The 14,767-nt window shown below is 50.9% G+C and overlaps 3 protein-coding genes and 1 pseudogene across 4 annotated transcripts; 1 reads left to right on the top strand and 3 right to left on the bottom strand.

Annotated features, from left to right (window-relative positions):
- Positions 1–4,830: 4,830 nt before the first annotated feature.
- LOC112865247 (small ribosomal subunit protein eS6-like) lies at positions 4,831–8,921 on the bottom strand (annotated as a pseudogene). The gene is made up of 2 exons (XR_015255080.1): positions 7,998–8,921; positions 4,831–5,785 (listed from the first exon to the last, which is right to left on the bottom strand). The product of XR_015255080.1 is annotated as a small ribosomal subunit protein eS6-like (transcript).
- Positions 8,922–9,065: 144 nt separating this feature from the next.
- On the bottom strand, positions 9,066–9,729 carry LOC147578339 (histone H3-like). The gene has a single exon (XM_086718070.1). The coding sequence runs from the start codon at positions 9,696–9,698 to the stop codon at positions 9,123–9,125; it is 576 nt and encodes a 191-aa protein (XP_086574196.1). The 5' UTR covers positions 9,699–9,729; the 3' UTR covers positions 9,066–9,122.
- A 774-nt stretch (positions 9,730–10,503) lies between these two features.
- Positions 10,504–11,087, bottom strand: LOC147578338 (histone H2A type 2-A). Its single transcript, XM_086718072.1, has one exon. It carries the CDS (start codon positions 11,002–11,004, stop codon positions 10,612–10,614), a length of 393 nt encoding a protein of 130 aa, XP_086574198.1. The 5' UTR covers positions 11,005–11,087; the 3' UTR covers positions 10,504–10,611.
- Positions 11,088–11,188: 101 nt separating this feature from the next.
- LOC147578337 (histone H2B type 2-E-like) lies at positions 11,189–11,906 on the top strand. The gene has a single exon (XM_086718073.1). It carries the CDS (start codon positions 11,360–11,362, stop codon positions 11,738–11,740), a length of 381 nt encoding a protein of 126 aa, XP_086574199.1. The 5' UTR covers positions 11,189–11,359; the 3' UTR covers positions 11,741–11,906.
- The last annotated feature ends 2,861 nt before the right edge of the window (positions 11,907–14,767 follow it).

Here is a 14,767-nt window from a genome sequence, read left to right as displayed (position 1 = left end):
AGAAATTAGTCAGAGAAAGACAAATATCATATGACTTCACTCATATGAGGGCTTTGAGATACAAAACAGATGAACATAAGGGAAGAGAAGGGAAGCAAAAATAATATAAAAACAGGGAGGGGGACAAAACATAAGAGACTCTTAAATGCAAAGAACAAACTGAGGGTTTCTGGAGGGGTTGTGGGTAGGGGGACGGGCTAAATGGGTAAGGGGCATTAAGGAGGACACTTGTTGGGATGAGCACTATGGGTGTTACACATAGGGGATGAATCACTGGAATCTACTCCTGAAATCATTATTGCACTCTATGCTAACTGACGTAGATGTAAATTTAAAAAATAAATAAATAAAATTAAAAATAAATAAATAAGTAAATAAAAAGAAACAGACATGGGACTCAGGAAAAAAAAGACAGAGAGAGAGAGAGAGAGAGAGAGAGAGAGGAGCGGGAAAGACACAGGGGAGAAGGCCATATGAAGACACAGGCAGAGATTGGAGATTTTGCTGCCAGAAGCCAAGGAAAGCCAGGAGCCACTTAAGTTGAAAAAGGTGAGGAAGCCGCCGCGCCCTCTTCCCCCTCCCCCTCCCCCCGCCCTCCGCCGGGGAAGCTTTGGAGAAAGCCTGGCCCTGCTGATACTTCGGTACTTTGGATGGACCACTCGTCTCCAGAAATGTGAGAATATGAATTCCTGTTGCTTCAAGCTACCAAGTTTGTGGGAATCTTGGCAGCCCTAGGACCCTAACAGGTTCTAGCAGCAGTTTGGGTATGAGCTTTCCTCAAGAGCAAGAAGAGCTTGGCCACTGCTACAAGCCCACAGTGAAGGTGAAGCGAGTCTGGGTTCTTCCTGCCCCGCATGGCCTTGGGGAGCCCTACAGAGGCCCAGGTCTGGGAGAGGCCAAGCAGTGTCTGGGAGCGCTCAGCGCCGCTCATGAAGACGGAAGCCTTGAGGAACTCCGGGCCAAGCAGGTCAGGGAGGCTGGTCAGGCCCGTGGAGGAGCCAACCTGTTCACTGTGGAACACCAGGTCTCCCAGACCCCTTTTTCCTCCTCAGCCACATCTTCCTCCACCCCACCCCCACTCCTTTCTGCAAGTACACTTCCTACTCTGCTCCTGATGACACTCAGATCCCCACCCCCCCCCCTTCACCAAGTTAAAAGAACCTGGCGTCTTTGATGAATGAAAAGGACCGTGTGTATCCTTTTCCTGCTTTAACAAACGACCCCAAATTTATTCTCTTATAGTCTCCAGGTCAAAATCCCAAAATGAGTCTTAAGGGGCGAAAATCAGTGTCAGAAGGACTGATTCCTTCTGGAGGCTCTAGAGAGGGAATCCATTCCTGTCTCTTTCAGCTTCTAGAGGCTGCTAGCCTCTCTTGGCCCCTGGCCTCAGCACTGTCATTACTTTGCCTTCTCCCCATTAGACCTCTTCTCTCTTTCTAATAAAGCCAGTTGTGATGATATTTAGGGCCCACCCAGATAATCCAGGATAAATTTTGCCTCGGGGTCCTGAATTTAATCACAGCTGCAAAGTCCCTTTGCTATATAAAGTAACATATTCACAGGTTGCAGGGATCATGATGTGGACATCTTGGTGGGGGGGGGCTGTCCAATTTACCACAAATGTGCCCCCCTCCCTAAAGAATCACCCTTGAAGCACTGATTCCATTGAGGGGATCGGTGGTGGTGAACTCTGCCTTCAGCCAAGGTCACAGAAACAGGCTAGTTAGGTGGCTTTAGCCATTTGTGGACAAGGGTTACAACCTGTAGGAAGTTCCTTCCAGGGTACAGGCTAGGCCTGCTCCTGACCTGCAAATTCCTGAGAGTTCCCTGAGAGGCGGGTGGGTTGTGGGTGGGATGAGAGTGTGGGTACTGGGTGGTGTGTCCTTTCGGGTAAAGATTCAGAGGCCAAGGTTTTTAGGTCCTGCATGAGGCATTCCCTGACCGTCTAGGCAGTCAGGATCCTGACTTACAGAAATGAATAAGACAAAATGCCCATCCCGAAGGAACTCAGAATCTGATGGGGAAACTGGAAGGATAAACAATACCGGAGGAACTGCTAAAACAGAGGAGAGCATATGCTTGTTAGAACCTGAGGAAAGTGCTGTTGGTCTGAGGAGGAGGAGCAGGGGTGGTGGGGTGGGGGGCACATGAGGAGAGCATCACAGGGCTGAATTTTACAGACTAAACAGTAAGCCTGCAAAGTGGGGGACATACGTGGACGGAAGGAAGGGTTATGCCCAGTCATGGGAGTAGCTGTGAATTGCAGACATTGGGTAGGGCGAGAACAAACTTGTGTAAACAGGGGAATGGCTAATGAGCATCTAATTAATTAAAAGCCAGGGAAGGTTTGCAATTTGGGAATTGTAAGGGTATTTACCTTCATAATTTTGTTTCAACTTTTCTAAATAGCTAATGATAGTCTTACATATTTTCCCTATTGTTCATTTTGGATCAGACGTGGGCTTGTCACTTCATGGCAATTGTTTTCTTTAAACGTCTCCAGACACCACCACTGGGCAGGTACTATTATCCCCATTTTACAGATGAGGAACTGAGGCCTGGTGAGATGAAGCATCTTGCCAAAGCCTCATAGGTAATAAGAGGCAGAGCCAGGACTCCAACTCGCGTCTGTGGCCTTGCACTTAGCCTCTGTTTCTCTGTACTGATCATGACACATGGGCACGTGTTTCATTGCTGAAGGTAACAGGGTGGAGGAGATGGAGACTGTAAAGCTCAACTCTGGCACAGGGTAGACGTTTTTCTCCACTTGATAGTGGTGGTGACAGGTGGACTGTGGGTAAGCAGGTATCAAAGGGTCCGTTGAAGCAGCAAGGCCCTCAACCCTGTACATCATGAACCTCCCGTCACGTCCCCGCTCAGCTGCCAGGATGTCCTCTTCACTTGATGTTTTCTGCTTAGGAATTTGAATTTTGGAGTCCTAGCATTTCAGGCGGAATCCTGGGTCATGGCACTCACTAGCTGTGGGAGCTTAGGCAAGATACTTTAAGCTTCCTAGACTGTAAAACGATGAGAAAACACCTACCTGCCTTGCAGGGTTGTCGATGATTAAAAGAGAGATGCAGTAGAAAGCATAGTTAGAAGTGACTGAGCCACGGGGCACCTGGGTGGTTCAGTCGGTTAAGTGTCTGACTTCAGCTCAGGTCATGATATCGTGGTTCCTGGGTTCAGACCCCGTGTCAGGCTCTGTGCTGACAGCTCAGAACCAGAAGCCTGTTTCATATTCTGTGTCTTCATTTCTCTCTCTCACAAGAGGGGATTCTGTGTCTCTCTTTCCCCGCTCAGGCTCTCTCTCTCAAAAATAAAATAAACATTAAAAAAAAGTGACTGAGCTTGATGAACATGAGTGGTTATCATCATTTCTGAATGGTGTGCATAATACAGTGCTGTTGCTACCACCTATGCCTCCTTGGGACATATGCTGTCCTGGTGGTCCTCATCTGTCACCAGCTATCCTCTGTCTCCTGACGTTCCCTTCTTCTACCAGCCCCCTCACTGCTCCTGCTTGCCCAGGGTGCTGCCTCAGCCCTCTTCTCTTCTCCTGGACTTCTGGCTACATCTCATCCAATTCCCTGCCTTCTGTTAGCCCTTATTCCCTTATCCTTCTGCTAAGGGCTTCCCCCCAAAGTATTTCCAGGTGAGCCCCTTTACTGAATAGATTAATATTCAGAATTCCTGGTGAATGCGTCTTTCTAGATGGTTAACAGGATTCTCAACATCAATGTCAGAAGGGCCTTTAAGCATCTTCTTGGTTCCAAAAGCAGTTTGCTCTCCCTGAATTCTTCACCTTAGTGAAATCTTCTATCATCTCCTAGTTCCTTGGGTCAAGGAGAATCTCCTTTTTCTCTTGCATTCTCCAAATGCCTAAATCACCACATCTTACCAACTTTACCCCCTACAATTCCCTCAAATCCATCACTTCATCTCTGTCCACTCCTAGTTGCTGCTATAGCTGAGGCCACCATCAGCTCTGATTAAAGGACCCAAAGTCCAATGAACAATACCAGCTCCTTGGCTGACAGATTTTCCAACCAGGTTGGACATGAGAAGGCTTTTGAAGAGAACATGAATTGCTTTTTGCCTGACTTTTTTTTTTTTTTCTTTCTGACTGATCTGAAAGTGGGAAATTACTTAAGTACCTAAAACAATTAGATTTTAATGCTGACTTAAAAATTTTTGGTACTAGTTTTTGGTACTAATTTTCACCCTAGTTTCTCAAACCCACAAAGACATTCCAAAAGTTTCCTATTAGGCCTAGGAAGTTTGGATTTCACAGGATAGTGGCAGGGATGTCAACTTTGTCCTATTGCCAAACAGGTGTCCAAGTTGTCACTAGAATGCCTGTGGCAATTTACGAAGCCCTTGAAGGCACTGGGAAATTCCACATAGTCCTCCCAGAATATGTTCACAGTGAGAATCAGATTCTGTTGCCCTAGCCCCTTGAGGCAAATCACCAATATGGCAGCTAATAGGTAAGGCAGCAGTGTCCTGCCAAGGCCTGACCCTCTGCTGGGTGAGAAAGACTGGGTCAATAGGCTCCAAATCCTCAGAAAGTGAGTATGCATACACCTGCTTCCACCGCCTGTGGTTTGCTGGCCCTATGTGAAGACAGGGGGCTCAGTCAGGCTGAATAGAGAACACTTCCATTGTCAAGACCCAGACCTGCTGTTGTGTAGGAGAGCTGAAAGACAGATTTTTAAAAAAATCTTTTGTACACTCTGAGGAATACAGTTTTAATGATCTATACACAATGCATGAAAAGTGCCCTTATGAAAAAGTGCCCTTTTTCCCTGTACAAGGAGCGTCCTCCAAGTACCCTCACATTTGCCCCAGCGGACTATTTGGGGTAATCAGAAGAGACCCCGCCTCCTTCTGGGTGTCTCTTCCCTTACCCCTAGGCCTAGAATTTTGTTCCCCATCCTCAACCAGGCTAGTTCCTGCTCCTGAGCTTCCCTGAGACGCTCAATAAATAAAAATTCATTTGTTTTATTCAACAAAGAAATGAATATTTATTTGCCACTCTTACAAAATCTCATTTTTGACTGGACTCAGACGAGAGGTAGAACCTCTTAGAGAAGACAGCCTCTGTCTCTTGGCAGTCCGTTCCTATGGCCTCCTTCATTCTCTTGGCCAAAAGGTTAGCATTTTCTGCGGGCTCTTCCTTATTTGTCTTCATGCACTGCTTGTTCAAAGCAGTACCCTGACGTCTGTGTTGGAGGACACATGGAGTGAGAAGATGCCCAATCTTGGCCGCTCAGGTATGAGGTTTCCTACTTTGTTTGTTTAGGGACTTTCTCACAACATCCTGGCGGACATCATCTTCCTTAGAGAGATTGAAAACTTTGCGGATTCTGCTAGGTCTTTGGGGCCCCCAGGCGACAAGGCACAGTAGGATCAGTGAGTCCAGGAGTATCCTTCTCCCCGTTTTTTACAATGACCAAGTTGAGAACACTGAGATTGACATCCACAATGCAAGCCTGAACAGATCTGTGCTTTCTTCCCCCAGAGTCCTTCTGGGTCGGTGGCAGGAAGGCCCTGTACTCGGCAGCAGGCAGACACAGCCATGGGTCAAGACACCCTGCTTCATGGGGAAGCCTTGTTTGTCATTGCCACCACTGATTTGGAACACGTAACCCTTACACTCTTCACCTAGAGCATCAGCAGCAACTTCTGTGACTGTTCGCTTCTCATAAAAGGTACGAAGTTCACGTTCGTCGTCCACTTCAATGAGTTTCTGGCAGCCAGTAGCCGGGAAAGAGTTGTTCAGCTAAGGATGATAAAAGGGGTGGGGTGGGGAGGGAAAAGTCTTAAGAAAACTGCAAAACCACCTACAAAGGAAATTCCATTGCAAAAAGCCTTTTATGGAACCCTCAGAAAATGAGCAGAGATCCTGAAATATCGTTTTTACTAGCTAAACGTGTGTACACAGTAACGCACAAGCACTGCACTAAAAATCAAGCTAATTTTTCCTCCAGCATCGCGGAATGAGCCCAGAGCAAAGAGCCCTCCACTGCTCTATAGCCTATCAGAGCAGGAAGCCCAGTTAGGGGCCGCCAACTAGGCAGCAAGGCCATATCTCGGAAAGGCAGATTAGTGATGCAGACGAGGTCCATCCTCTGAAGGGCTCACCTTTGACAGGAAACCAGTTAAGACCACCCAGGGAAGGCCACCACTGTCCCGCACCAGTGAGGGGCCAGGTCCTAACTCCCCCGTGCTCTTCCTCCTCTGCTTTCCTATTTTCCTTCCACATCCTGCAATCGTGGATTTGGGGAGCGAGCGCTCCACTTGTTGTGGTGGGAGGAGCACACGTGGGTAGAAACGCGAGGAGAGGGGTGAAGGCAGATCATAGCCATTCCCACTAAGCCAGGAATCCCTGAACTGCCTTAGCCACGGCAGATGCCCGCAGGCTGTTCTCAAATCTCAGGGCCACGGGCAGGTCTTGGGCATCTTTGGTATTTTAGGTTGGTTGAAGCTGATGTAGTATCAGTTTGAGGCATGGGATCCTGAGGAGGAAGGGCTCCGGCATGGAAATCAGGGGTCTGCTGAGCCACTAAGGGCTCTGCCACTCTGGAACGTAATTCTGCCTTTGAAGACTTCAGGCTGCACTTTTGGAAACAAATTTCAACGGACAAGAGATGCGGGCTGCAAAGGGGTCATCCCTGCAGAGCTCCAAGTCACTGCTACTTCTGCTTATAACTAAGTCACAGGGGATCCCATCACGTACTGTTGGTCTGAGCAGGGAATGAGGCCCCGGGCAGAGACCATGGGGCCTGTATTGATGTCCTAGGGCTGCCCTCGCAAGATACCAGACTGCCTGGCTTAAACAACAGAAATTTACCGACTCCCAGCTCTAGAGGCTAGAAGTCCAAGATCAAGGGGCACCTGGGTGGCTCAGTTGGTTAAGTGCCAGACTTTGGCTCGGGTCATAATCTCACCGTTTGTGGGTTGGAGACCCGCGTTGGACTCTGCGCTGTATGGAGCCTGCTAGGGATTCTCTCTGTGTACCCCCGCCCCTGGTGCTCTCTCTCTCTCTCTCTCTCTCTCAAAATAAATAAATAAAAACTTACAAAAAAACCTTTTTTTGTGTTAAGAAGTCCAAGATCAAGATGTCATCAGGTTTGGTTTCCTCTGAGGCCTCTCCTTAGCCTGCAGGTGGCTGCCTTCTCACTGTGTCCTCTTATGGTCGTCCCTCTGTGCTGACTGTGTCCTGATCTCCTCTTATAAAAAAGACACTACTCATATAGGATGAGAGCACATCCTAATGACATTTTAACTTAAATGCCTCTTCAAAGGCCCTATCTCCAAATACAGTCACCTTCTGAGGTACTAGGAGTTAGAGCTTCAACACAGGAATTGCTGGGGGGGGGGGGGGGGGGGGCGGGGAGGAGAGACACAATTCAGCCGGTCACAGGGCCTATTCTGAAAATCTCTGAGTCTGGGGCTGAAAACTGGGGACCCTCTGGCAGGAGCAGAAAAAGTTTTCTTCCTTCCTTCCTCTCTCTCTTTCTTTCCTCCCCACACTCCTTGCAAAGGGCAAAAGTTTTCAAAAGTTATCTCTGCCTGTTTCTGTTCCCCTCGGTGAATTTTCACCAATCTCTGTGTGAACGAAACCACCAACTCTGGTCTCTTCCGGGTGTACATAAACGACGATCAAGGATAAGAGGTGTCATCTGAGACGCACACAGCCGCTGGTGTTTGAGTGCTTGCTCGTGTAATGCCAGCTTCCCGAGGTCCTGCCCCACTCTTCTAGGTAAACAGACTCATTTCTAAGACCCCGAGAGGCGTGAAGACTTCCATTTCATCTGGTGTAATAAGAGTGGCCCCTCGGAGAGAAACTCAAGCCTCCGCCCGCACAGATGCTGGGGCAGACAGACGTGGGCAAGGAGGGGAAGGGAGCAGGGCGTGCTCTGCCTTCCCTTGGTTCCAGCCGCCCGAGAGCTTGAACTACTGAGCGCCCCCGCGCTGGATAACTCAAGTACCTGCACAAAACTCCTCAAATGTCTCTGCATGTGGGGTTGTCCTCCTGGAAGAATCGCGCGTCTCCTGCTGTGGACGTGAGCAGGGAAGGATACCGACCAGGCGGAGCTCCCGGGGAGTGGTGTCGTGTTGAGGAGGCCTTTGAATCCCGGTCCATCTTCCCACCGCCGCTGTTTTAGCGAAACCCATAGGACTGTCAGAGCTGAATGCTGGGCCACACAAGCCAGACCCTCTTTGTCCTGTGTGCTCCTGCCCGGAGCTGCCCAATCCTACCTTCTTCCTTAAGGTTCCTTGGCATTCAAAACAAAGGGCGGGGCGGGGCGGGGCGAGAAAGGCGGGGTGAGAAAGTGCAGAGCGCGAGACCTCTGGCAACGTCGCTGCGGCGAGCAAGGGAGTTTTGACAAAGTGGGTGAAGGGGATGAATGGCACCCGCTAAGTGTCCCGCTGCCCGGGGCAACCTGGGCGTTACCGACACCCGACGTGCAGGCAGGGTTTGGGAATCCCGACGACGACCTAGCAGATACCTGGCGGTACCAAGGTGGCGGGTGGCGGATTTGCCCCGTCCCACCAGCCGGAGCGCCGCGCCTCTGGGGGCCACTTCCGGCGGGGGTGTGGAGGCCGCGGGAGCAGCGCACCCGCTGGGGAAGAAGCCGGGCCAGCCGAGTCCGGACCGCTCCCTAGGGACTCTTCGTCGTCTCGGCCCGTCCTGGAGCCCAAGGCCCCTCGTCTCCTGTCCCGACAGCTTACAACCCGGGGCCACCGTGGGGCACGTGAGGACACCCCAGGAAGAGAGCACGCATGCCCGCCCCACAGAGGCCGAAGTGGGGGTCCTGGCCGCACCCGAAAAAGGGAGCCAACAAACGGGACGGGACGCCCCTGGACTCGGCGCGTGGCCCCGCGAGCTACCTGCCGGGAGACACTCAGCTTTACCCGGTTCTGGTGTCTCATCCGCCCGGTGCGGGGGGGGGGGGGGGGGCGGGTCTGCTTTGTACAGGGGAGGTGGTAGAGTATGAGAGCGTCGGCCGGGAGAGAGCGAAGACGAGTGGCACAGCTTCTTTCAGGTGCCGTCGTGGGTGGCTCTGAAAAGAGCCTTTGGATGGGATGGAACCTCGAGCCGAGCGCGCACTTTAAGCCCGCTCCCCGCGGATGCGGCGAGCCAGCTGGATGTCCTTGGGCATGATGGTGACGCGCTTGGCGTGGATAGCGCACAGGTTCGTGTCCTCGAACAGCCCCACCAGGTAGGCCTCGCTCGCCTCCTGCAGCGCCATCACGGCCGAGCTCTGGAAGCGCAGGTCCGTCTTGAAGTCCTGCGCGATCTCGCGCACCAGCCGCTGGAACGGCAGCTTGCGGATCAGCAGCTCGGTGGACTTCTGGTAGCGCCGGATCTCCCGCAGGGCCACGGTGCCCGGCCGGTAGCGGTGCGGCTTCTTCACGCCGCCCGTGGCGGGCGCGCTCTTGCGGGCCGCCTTGGTGGCCAGCTGCTTCCGCGGGGCCTTGCCGCCGGTCGACTTGCGGGCGGTCTGCTTTGTACGGGCCATAGCGAACCAAAACACCAACTCACCAGCGCAGCGGCAGCGAGAGTAACGGGGCCTCGGCCCGCCGCCGCACTCTTTATAGGCACCGTCTTCTTCCGATCGGGCGGGGCGATAATTGAAAGTCCCGCGCTGGCTGTCCATTGGCTGTGACGTCACCCGCCCCGGCATCACTCATTGGCCTGGGCAGAATCCTCCCTACCCCGCCCACTCGCCTCGCTTTCTACTTTCCAGTTCGCCAAGTCTTTCTCCTACCTTGTTTTTCCTTTCTTTTCCGCGGGCGGGGAGGCGGGAGGCGGGGGGGGGGGGGGGGGGCTCATTTTTGAGCTCAACTCTGTCCGAATCTTCCTCCCTGACCCTTTTACCCCTTTGCCGCGCAGTACCCTCTTCCTTCCCTCGCGGGCTCCCCAACTCCCACCTCACTCTTCCGTTTGCTCCCCGCCCCCCAAAGCGCCTTGTCCCCTTCCAAGAGCCCCCTCGTTGGTGTGATGGATCTTCTTTTCCCGCCTTGTCGGTACTTTTCGGATGGGAAAGTTGTCGGTCTCACCCCACCCCCTCGCCTCCCGAGCGCAAGATCCCGCCTCCGGGAACCCAAGCGGGGACCTGTCCCTCCGCTTCGAAGGCGGCCTCCTCACTTTTACTTGAGACAGGCGGCTCAGCTAAGCCAAGGTCAGGGCCGCCACACTCCCGCAAACTGCCAGCTCCCCTGCCGACTGGGGGTGCACGTGTGTGTTGGGCAAAGGCCTCGCGAGCCCGGGAGTCGCGTACTTGGCACCCACTCCCGAGGGAGGAGCCCGGGGGCCACCCAACAGTACTACTCCTAGCGCAGTCGACCGTGGCTGCGCCCAACGGGCTCTGGCTCCTCTCCCTGCCTTCAAGTCCTAAGTAAGATCTACGAGATGGTTGAGGCGCAAGATTTGAGAGGCCAGGAGCGGCTCGGCGACTACTGGCCAATAGTGGAACGGAGAAGAGTCGCTACTGTGAACAACTCTTTATTTGAAAGGGTGGGTGGCTCTTAAAAGAGCCTTTGATTTCACGGGTACCCCTTTGCCACCAGGGCTGGCTGAGCTTCCGGACGCCGGCCTCACTTGCCCTTTGCCTTGTGGTGGCTCTCCGTCTTCTTGGGGAGCAACACGGCCTGGATGTTGGGCAGCACGCCGCCCTGGGCGATGGTGACTTTGCCCAACAGCTTGTTCAGTTCCTCGTCGTTGCGGATGGCCAGCTGCAGGTGGCGGGGGATGATGCGCGTCTTCTTGTTGTCGCGGGCCGCGTTCCCCGCCAGCTCCAGAATTTCCGCCGTCAGGTACTCCAGCACCGCCGCCATGTAGACCGGCGCGCCGGCCCCCACCCGCTCGGCGTAGTTGCCCTTGCGCAGCAGGCGGTGCACTCGCCCCACCGGGAACTGCAGGCCAGCGCGGGACGAGCGAGACTTGGCCTTGGCGCGGGCCTTGCCTCCTTGTTTGCCACGGCCAGACATGATGGCTACGCTCACCGCGACCACCTCCCGCTTGACGGCCGAGAATAGTCGCCGCAAACGCCGCCGCTTCAGCCTTTTATAGGCAGAACCCGGATTGTCTACGGGGCACTTTGATTGGCTAAGGCAGATCTTTGTTCTGACGACCAATAGGCCGGCTCGGCCAGAATCCGCTCATTTACATAATCTCGTCCCCCTCGCAGGAGCGCGGCCGAAAACTCGCGAATCACGACGCAGCGTAACCAGAACCTTAATTTGCGTGGGGCCTCTTTAAGTACCGAGTCGCTTCCGGTAGCCTCGGCCCTACGGTGGGGTTTGCGTTCCCGGTGGTCGGCGTCCGTGCCTTGTGCTCGCCGCTATGCCCGAGCCGGCAAAGTCCGCCCCCGCGGCCAAGAAGGGCTCGAAGAAGGCGGTCACCAAAGCCCAGAAGAAGGACGGCAAGAAGCGCAAGCGCAGCCGCAAGGAGAGTTACTCCATCTACGTGTACAAGGTGCTCAAGCAGGTGCACCCCGACACCGGCATCTCGTCCAAGGCCATGGGCATCATGAACTCGTTCGTCAACGACATCTTCGAGCGCATCGCCGGCGAGGCCTCCCGCCTGGCGCATTACAACAAGCGCTCGACCATCACCTCCCGGGAGATCCAGACCGCCGTGCGCCTGCTGCTGCCCGGCGAGCTGGCCAAGCACGCCGTGTCCGAGGGCACCAAGGCCGTCACCAAGTACACCAGCTCCAAGTGAGTCCCTGCCGGGACTCGGCGCTCGCACGGGTCGCCGGCCGCTTGACTCCAAAGGCTCTTTTCAGAGCCACCCACCTTCTCGGGGAAAGACGCTGTTCGTTTTCTCTATTATGGTTCCTAGTTTGCCTTTGGGGTTTTTCTTTCAGTACACCGAATTCTTTTGTGAAGCACAAGTGACCTTTCCTTTTCTTTTTTAGTTAGACGATAGAGTAGTTCCTGTATAGTTGGGTAGAAGAACGTAATGGGAAATGATGTTACTTGGCTTGTAGAGGACCTCCCTTGAAACTGGCTTTGGCTTTGCTGCGTAGAGTTGAACGTGTGCGTTGCTAAGTCGTTAACGTTGAGAAATGCTGTGTTTGTTTTCATTAACTTATTTATGGTGGATAAGGAAGTTGTCAGGTTAACAAAGGTGCAACCAACTATCTGGTTGGTGTTCCCAATTGGTAAAACGGTGGTGGTACTTCAGTCTTTCCATCATGTGCTTTAGAGTTGTGAACTAAAAAGGATAACTTTTAGTTTTGCTTCTGACAAATTCATTGACTCGGTATCCCTGATTCACGAGCACCTGCTCTTTTTTTTCTTCATTCATGGGAAGAATTAAGCGGATTTTGATACCTAGTAACCGTTAATGCTGGTGCAAATCCTCAAAATTGCCTAATACATGGTCGTGATGAGAATTATTAGAAAAGCTTGTCCAATTTGAAGGCTATTTCCACAGAATGGGTACAACATATGCGTAATTTCTGAAGCAGGAGAGTGTAAAATGCTAGCCGAGTAGAAAGCCCCAATATGGCTGGGAAAGTGAAAAGGAGTTAGATTGGCTTGAGAGTTTGTTCTCGGTGTTTTGGGAACTCTTGGATTGTTTTAGGCAAGGATCTGCACACATGACCTCATTAGCCTTAACGAATACTCTGGGGGCATTGTAAATGCCCCCTCTCTGTAAAGAGAGACTTCATACTATTCATACTTTCTGATCTGTAATAAACTTCTGCCTGCTGCTCCTTACCAAAAAAAAAAAAAAAAAAAAAAAAAAAAAAATTACTCTGGTTGCTTAGTGGATCTAGATTCTAGGTTGTCCATAGTAGAAGCAAGAAAACCAACTACTAGGCTATATAGCAGTGTTGTGAAGTAGAGCAGTGATTACTAAAGTCTGGTCTCAGATGAGCAGCGTCAGTATTACCTGAGAATCAATCAAAAATGAAAATTTCAGGCCCCAGTAATCAGTGTTAACAGGTCCTCTGGCTGATTCTGATGGTTGCTAAAGTGTGAGAACCACTGGTAGTCTAGACCTGTTGGATTGGAGTACAATGATAATGTGATGGTTAAATATGTTGGAATTAGGATTCGATTTTGGAGGTAAAAGTGATAGGTTTTGGTGAGGAATAAGATGTAGTTAAAAGCAAAAACCCTAAGTTTTTTATTTGAACATCTGGTGCTATTAATGAGGATGAATATTGGGAGGAGGTATGGCTTTTGGGGCACTGAAAAGTGATCTAGAGTTCTGAGTCAAATTTGAGAAGCTTTTAATATTCAGGTGGATATATGGCGTTGGCAATTTGAGAGTGCATGTAGTACTCAGGGAAAAGAACACAAACACAGAGGAATGGGGATGAAGGACTATCACCTTAAAGTATTCTTCCAGACTATTTCTCCTTGACTCCTTAATGTATTCTTTAAAAAAAAAAAAAAATATTTTTGAGAGAGAAAGACAGAATGTGAGCAGGGGAGGGGCAGAGAGAAAGGGAGACACAGAATCTGAAGCAGGCTCCAGGCTATGAGCTGTCAGCACAGAGCCGCATGGGGGGCTCAAACTCACCAGCTGTGAGATCATGACCTGAGCTGAAGTTGGCCGCCCAACCGAGCCACCGAGGTGCCCAGCTTTAATGTATTCTTGAAAATGTTATTTCTTCTTATGTGTCATGAAATACAACTTAGTAGTTGATAGTCCTATAATAATATTACTGTAGCATTTATTTTTCTTATTCTGTTTTTCTAATAGCGTCCTGATTTTCATTAAGGAATCCACCTAATCCCTTATGTGTTTCTCAGATTGGACTGTCTATTGTAATCACCTGGAGAACTTTAAAAAATACTGATGCTTGGATGACATCCCCAGAAATTCTTATCTAAGTGGTTTGGGATCTAACAGTCTGCACTTGGGTGATTTTTTTTTTAATTTTTTTTTAACTTTTTATTTATTTTTGAGACAGGGAGAGACAGAGCATGAACAGGGGAGGGTCAGAGAGAGGGAGATACAGAATCCGAAACAAGCTCCAGGCTCTGAGCTGTCGGCACAGAGCCTGACGCGGGGCTCGAACTCACGGACCGCGAGATCGTGACCGGAGCCGAAGTCGGCCGTTTAACCGACTGAGCCACCCAGGCGCCCCTGCACTTGGGTGATTTTTAAAAAGCTCTCCAAGTGACTTTAACGGGCAGGGAAATTTGAGAACCACTGTCACATGTGTTTCCCAGACAACAAATCCTACAGGGTTGGCCTGATTGGTTGGAGTGTAATCCCAGCCCCCTTTGCACATTGATTAGTTCAGAAATCTAGACCTATCTGATTAGCACAAACATTTCAGAAATTGAAGTAACTAAGGGAATGTAGATTGCTTTTATCTTTTGGGAAAGAAGTTTCTTTGAAGGGCAAAGGATGGAGTGCTCTGGGGTGTGAAGGCAAAGAATTGTAGACAACACTAGAAGAAGGAACATCTTCAGGGGAGGATCAGTGTTCTGAGCCACTCCTGGAATTCAGCCAACCTTGGAGCCCTGCTGTACCTTCGGATATCCGGTTAAGCCTGTTTGTCTGATGTATTTTATTTCAACTACTTTGACTCTTGAAATATTTGAGAAATAATAGCACATAATTTCCCAGCATAAAAGATGATAGGCCTTTTGTCCTGAAAGGTCTCAGAGGATAAATAGGGTAGATAAGAAAAAAATAGAGGGGCTCCAAACTACATGTTTGGAGTAAGTCTCCAAGTGTTAAAATCAGTATGTGACCAGGGCCAGAGGTTAATATTACCAT

This window comes from Puma concolor, chromosome C1, assembly GCF_028749965.1.
Source record: "Puma concolor isolate L17-30 chromosome C1, mPumCon1.1.hap2, whole genome shotgun sequence".
NCBI lineage: Eukaryota > Metazoa > Chordata > Mammalia > Carnivora > Felidae > Puma > Puma concolor.
The sequence above is the reverse complement of the archived record's forward strand: the minus strand, read 5'-3'. Positions and strand labels throughout refer to the sequence as shown.

What these genes read in the sequence shown, in the direction of transcription:
- LOC147578338 (XM_086718072.1), bottom strand. Translation starts at nt 11,004, where the DNA reads ATGTCTGGCCGTGGCAAACAAGGAGGCAAGGCCCGCGCCAAGGCCAAG.
- LOC147578339 (XM_086718070.1), bottom strand. Translation starts at nt 9,698, where the DNA reads ATGCCGGGGCGGGTGACGTCACAGCCAATGGACAGCCAGCGCGGGACT.
- LOC147578337 (XM_086718073.1), top strand. Translation starts at nt 11,360, where the DNA reads ATGCCCGAGCCGGCAAAGTCCGCCCCCGCGGCCAAGAAGGGCTCGAAG.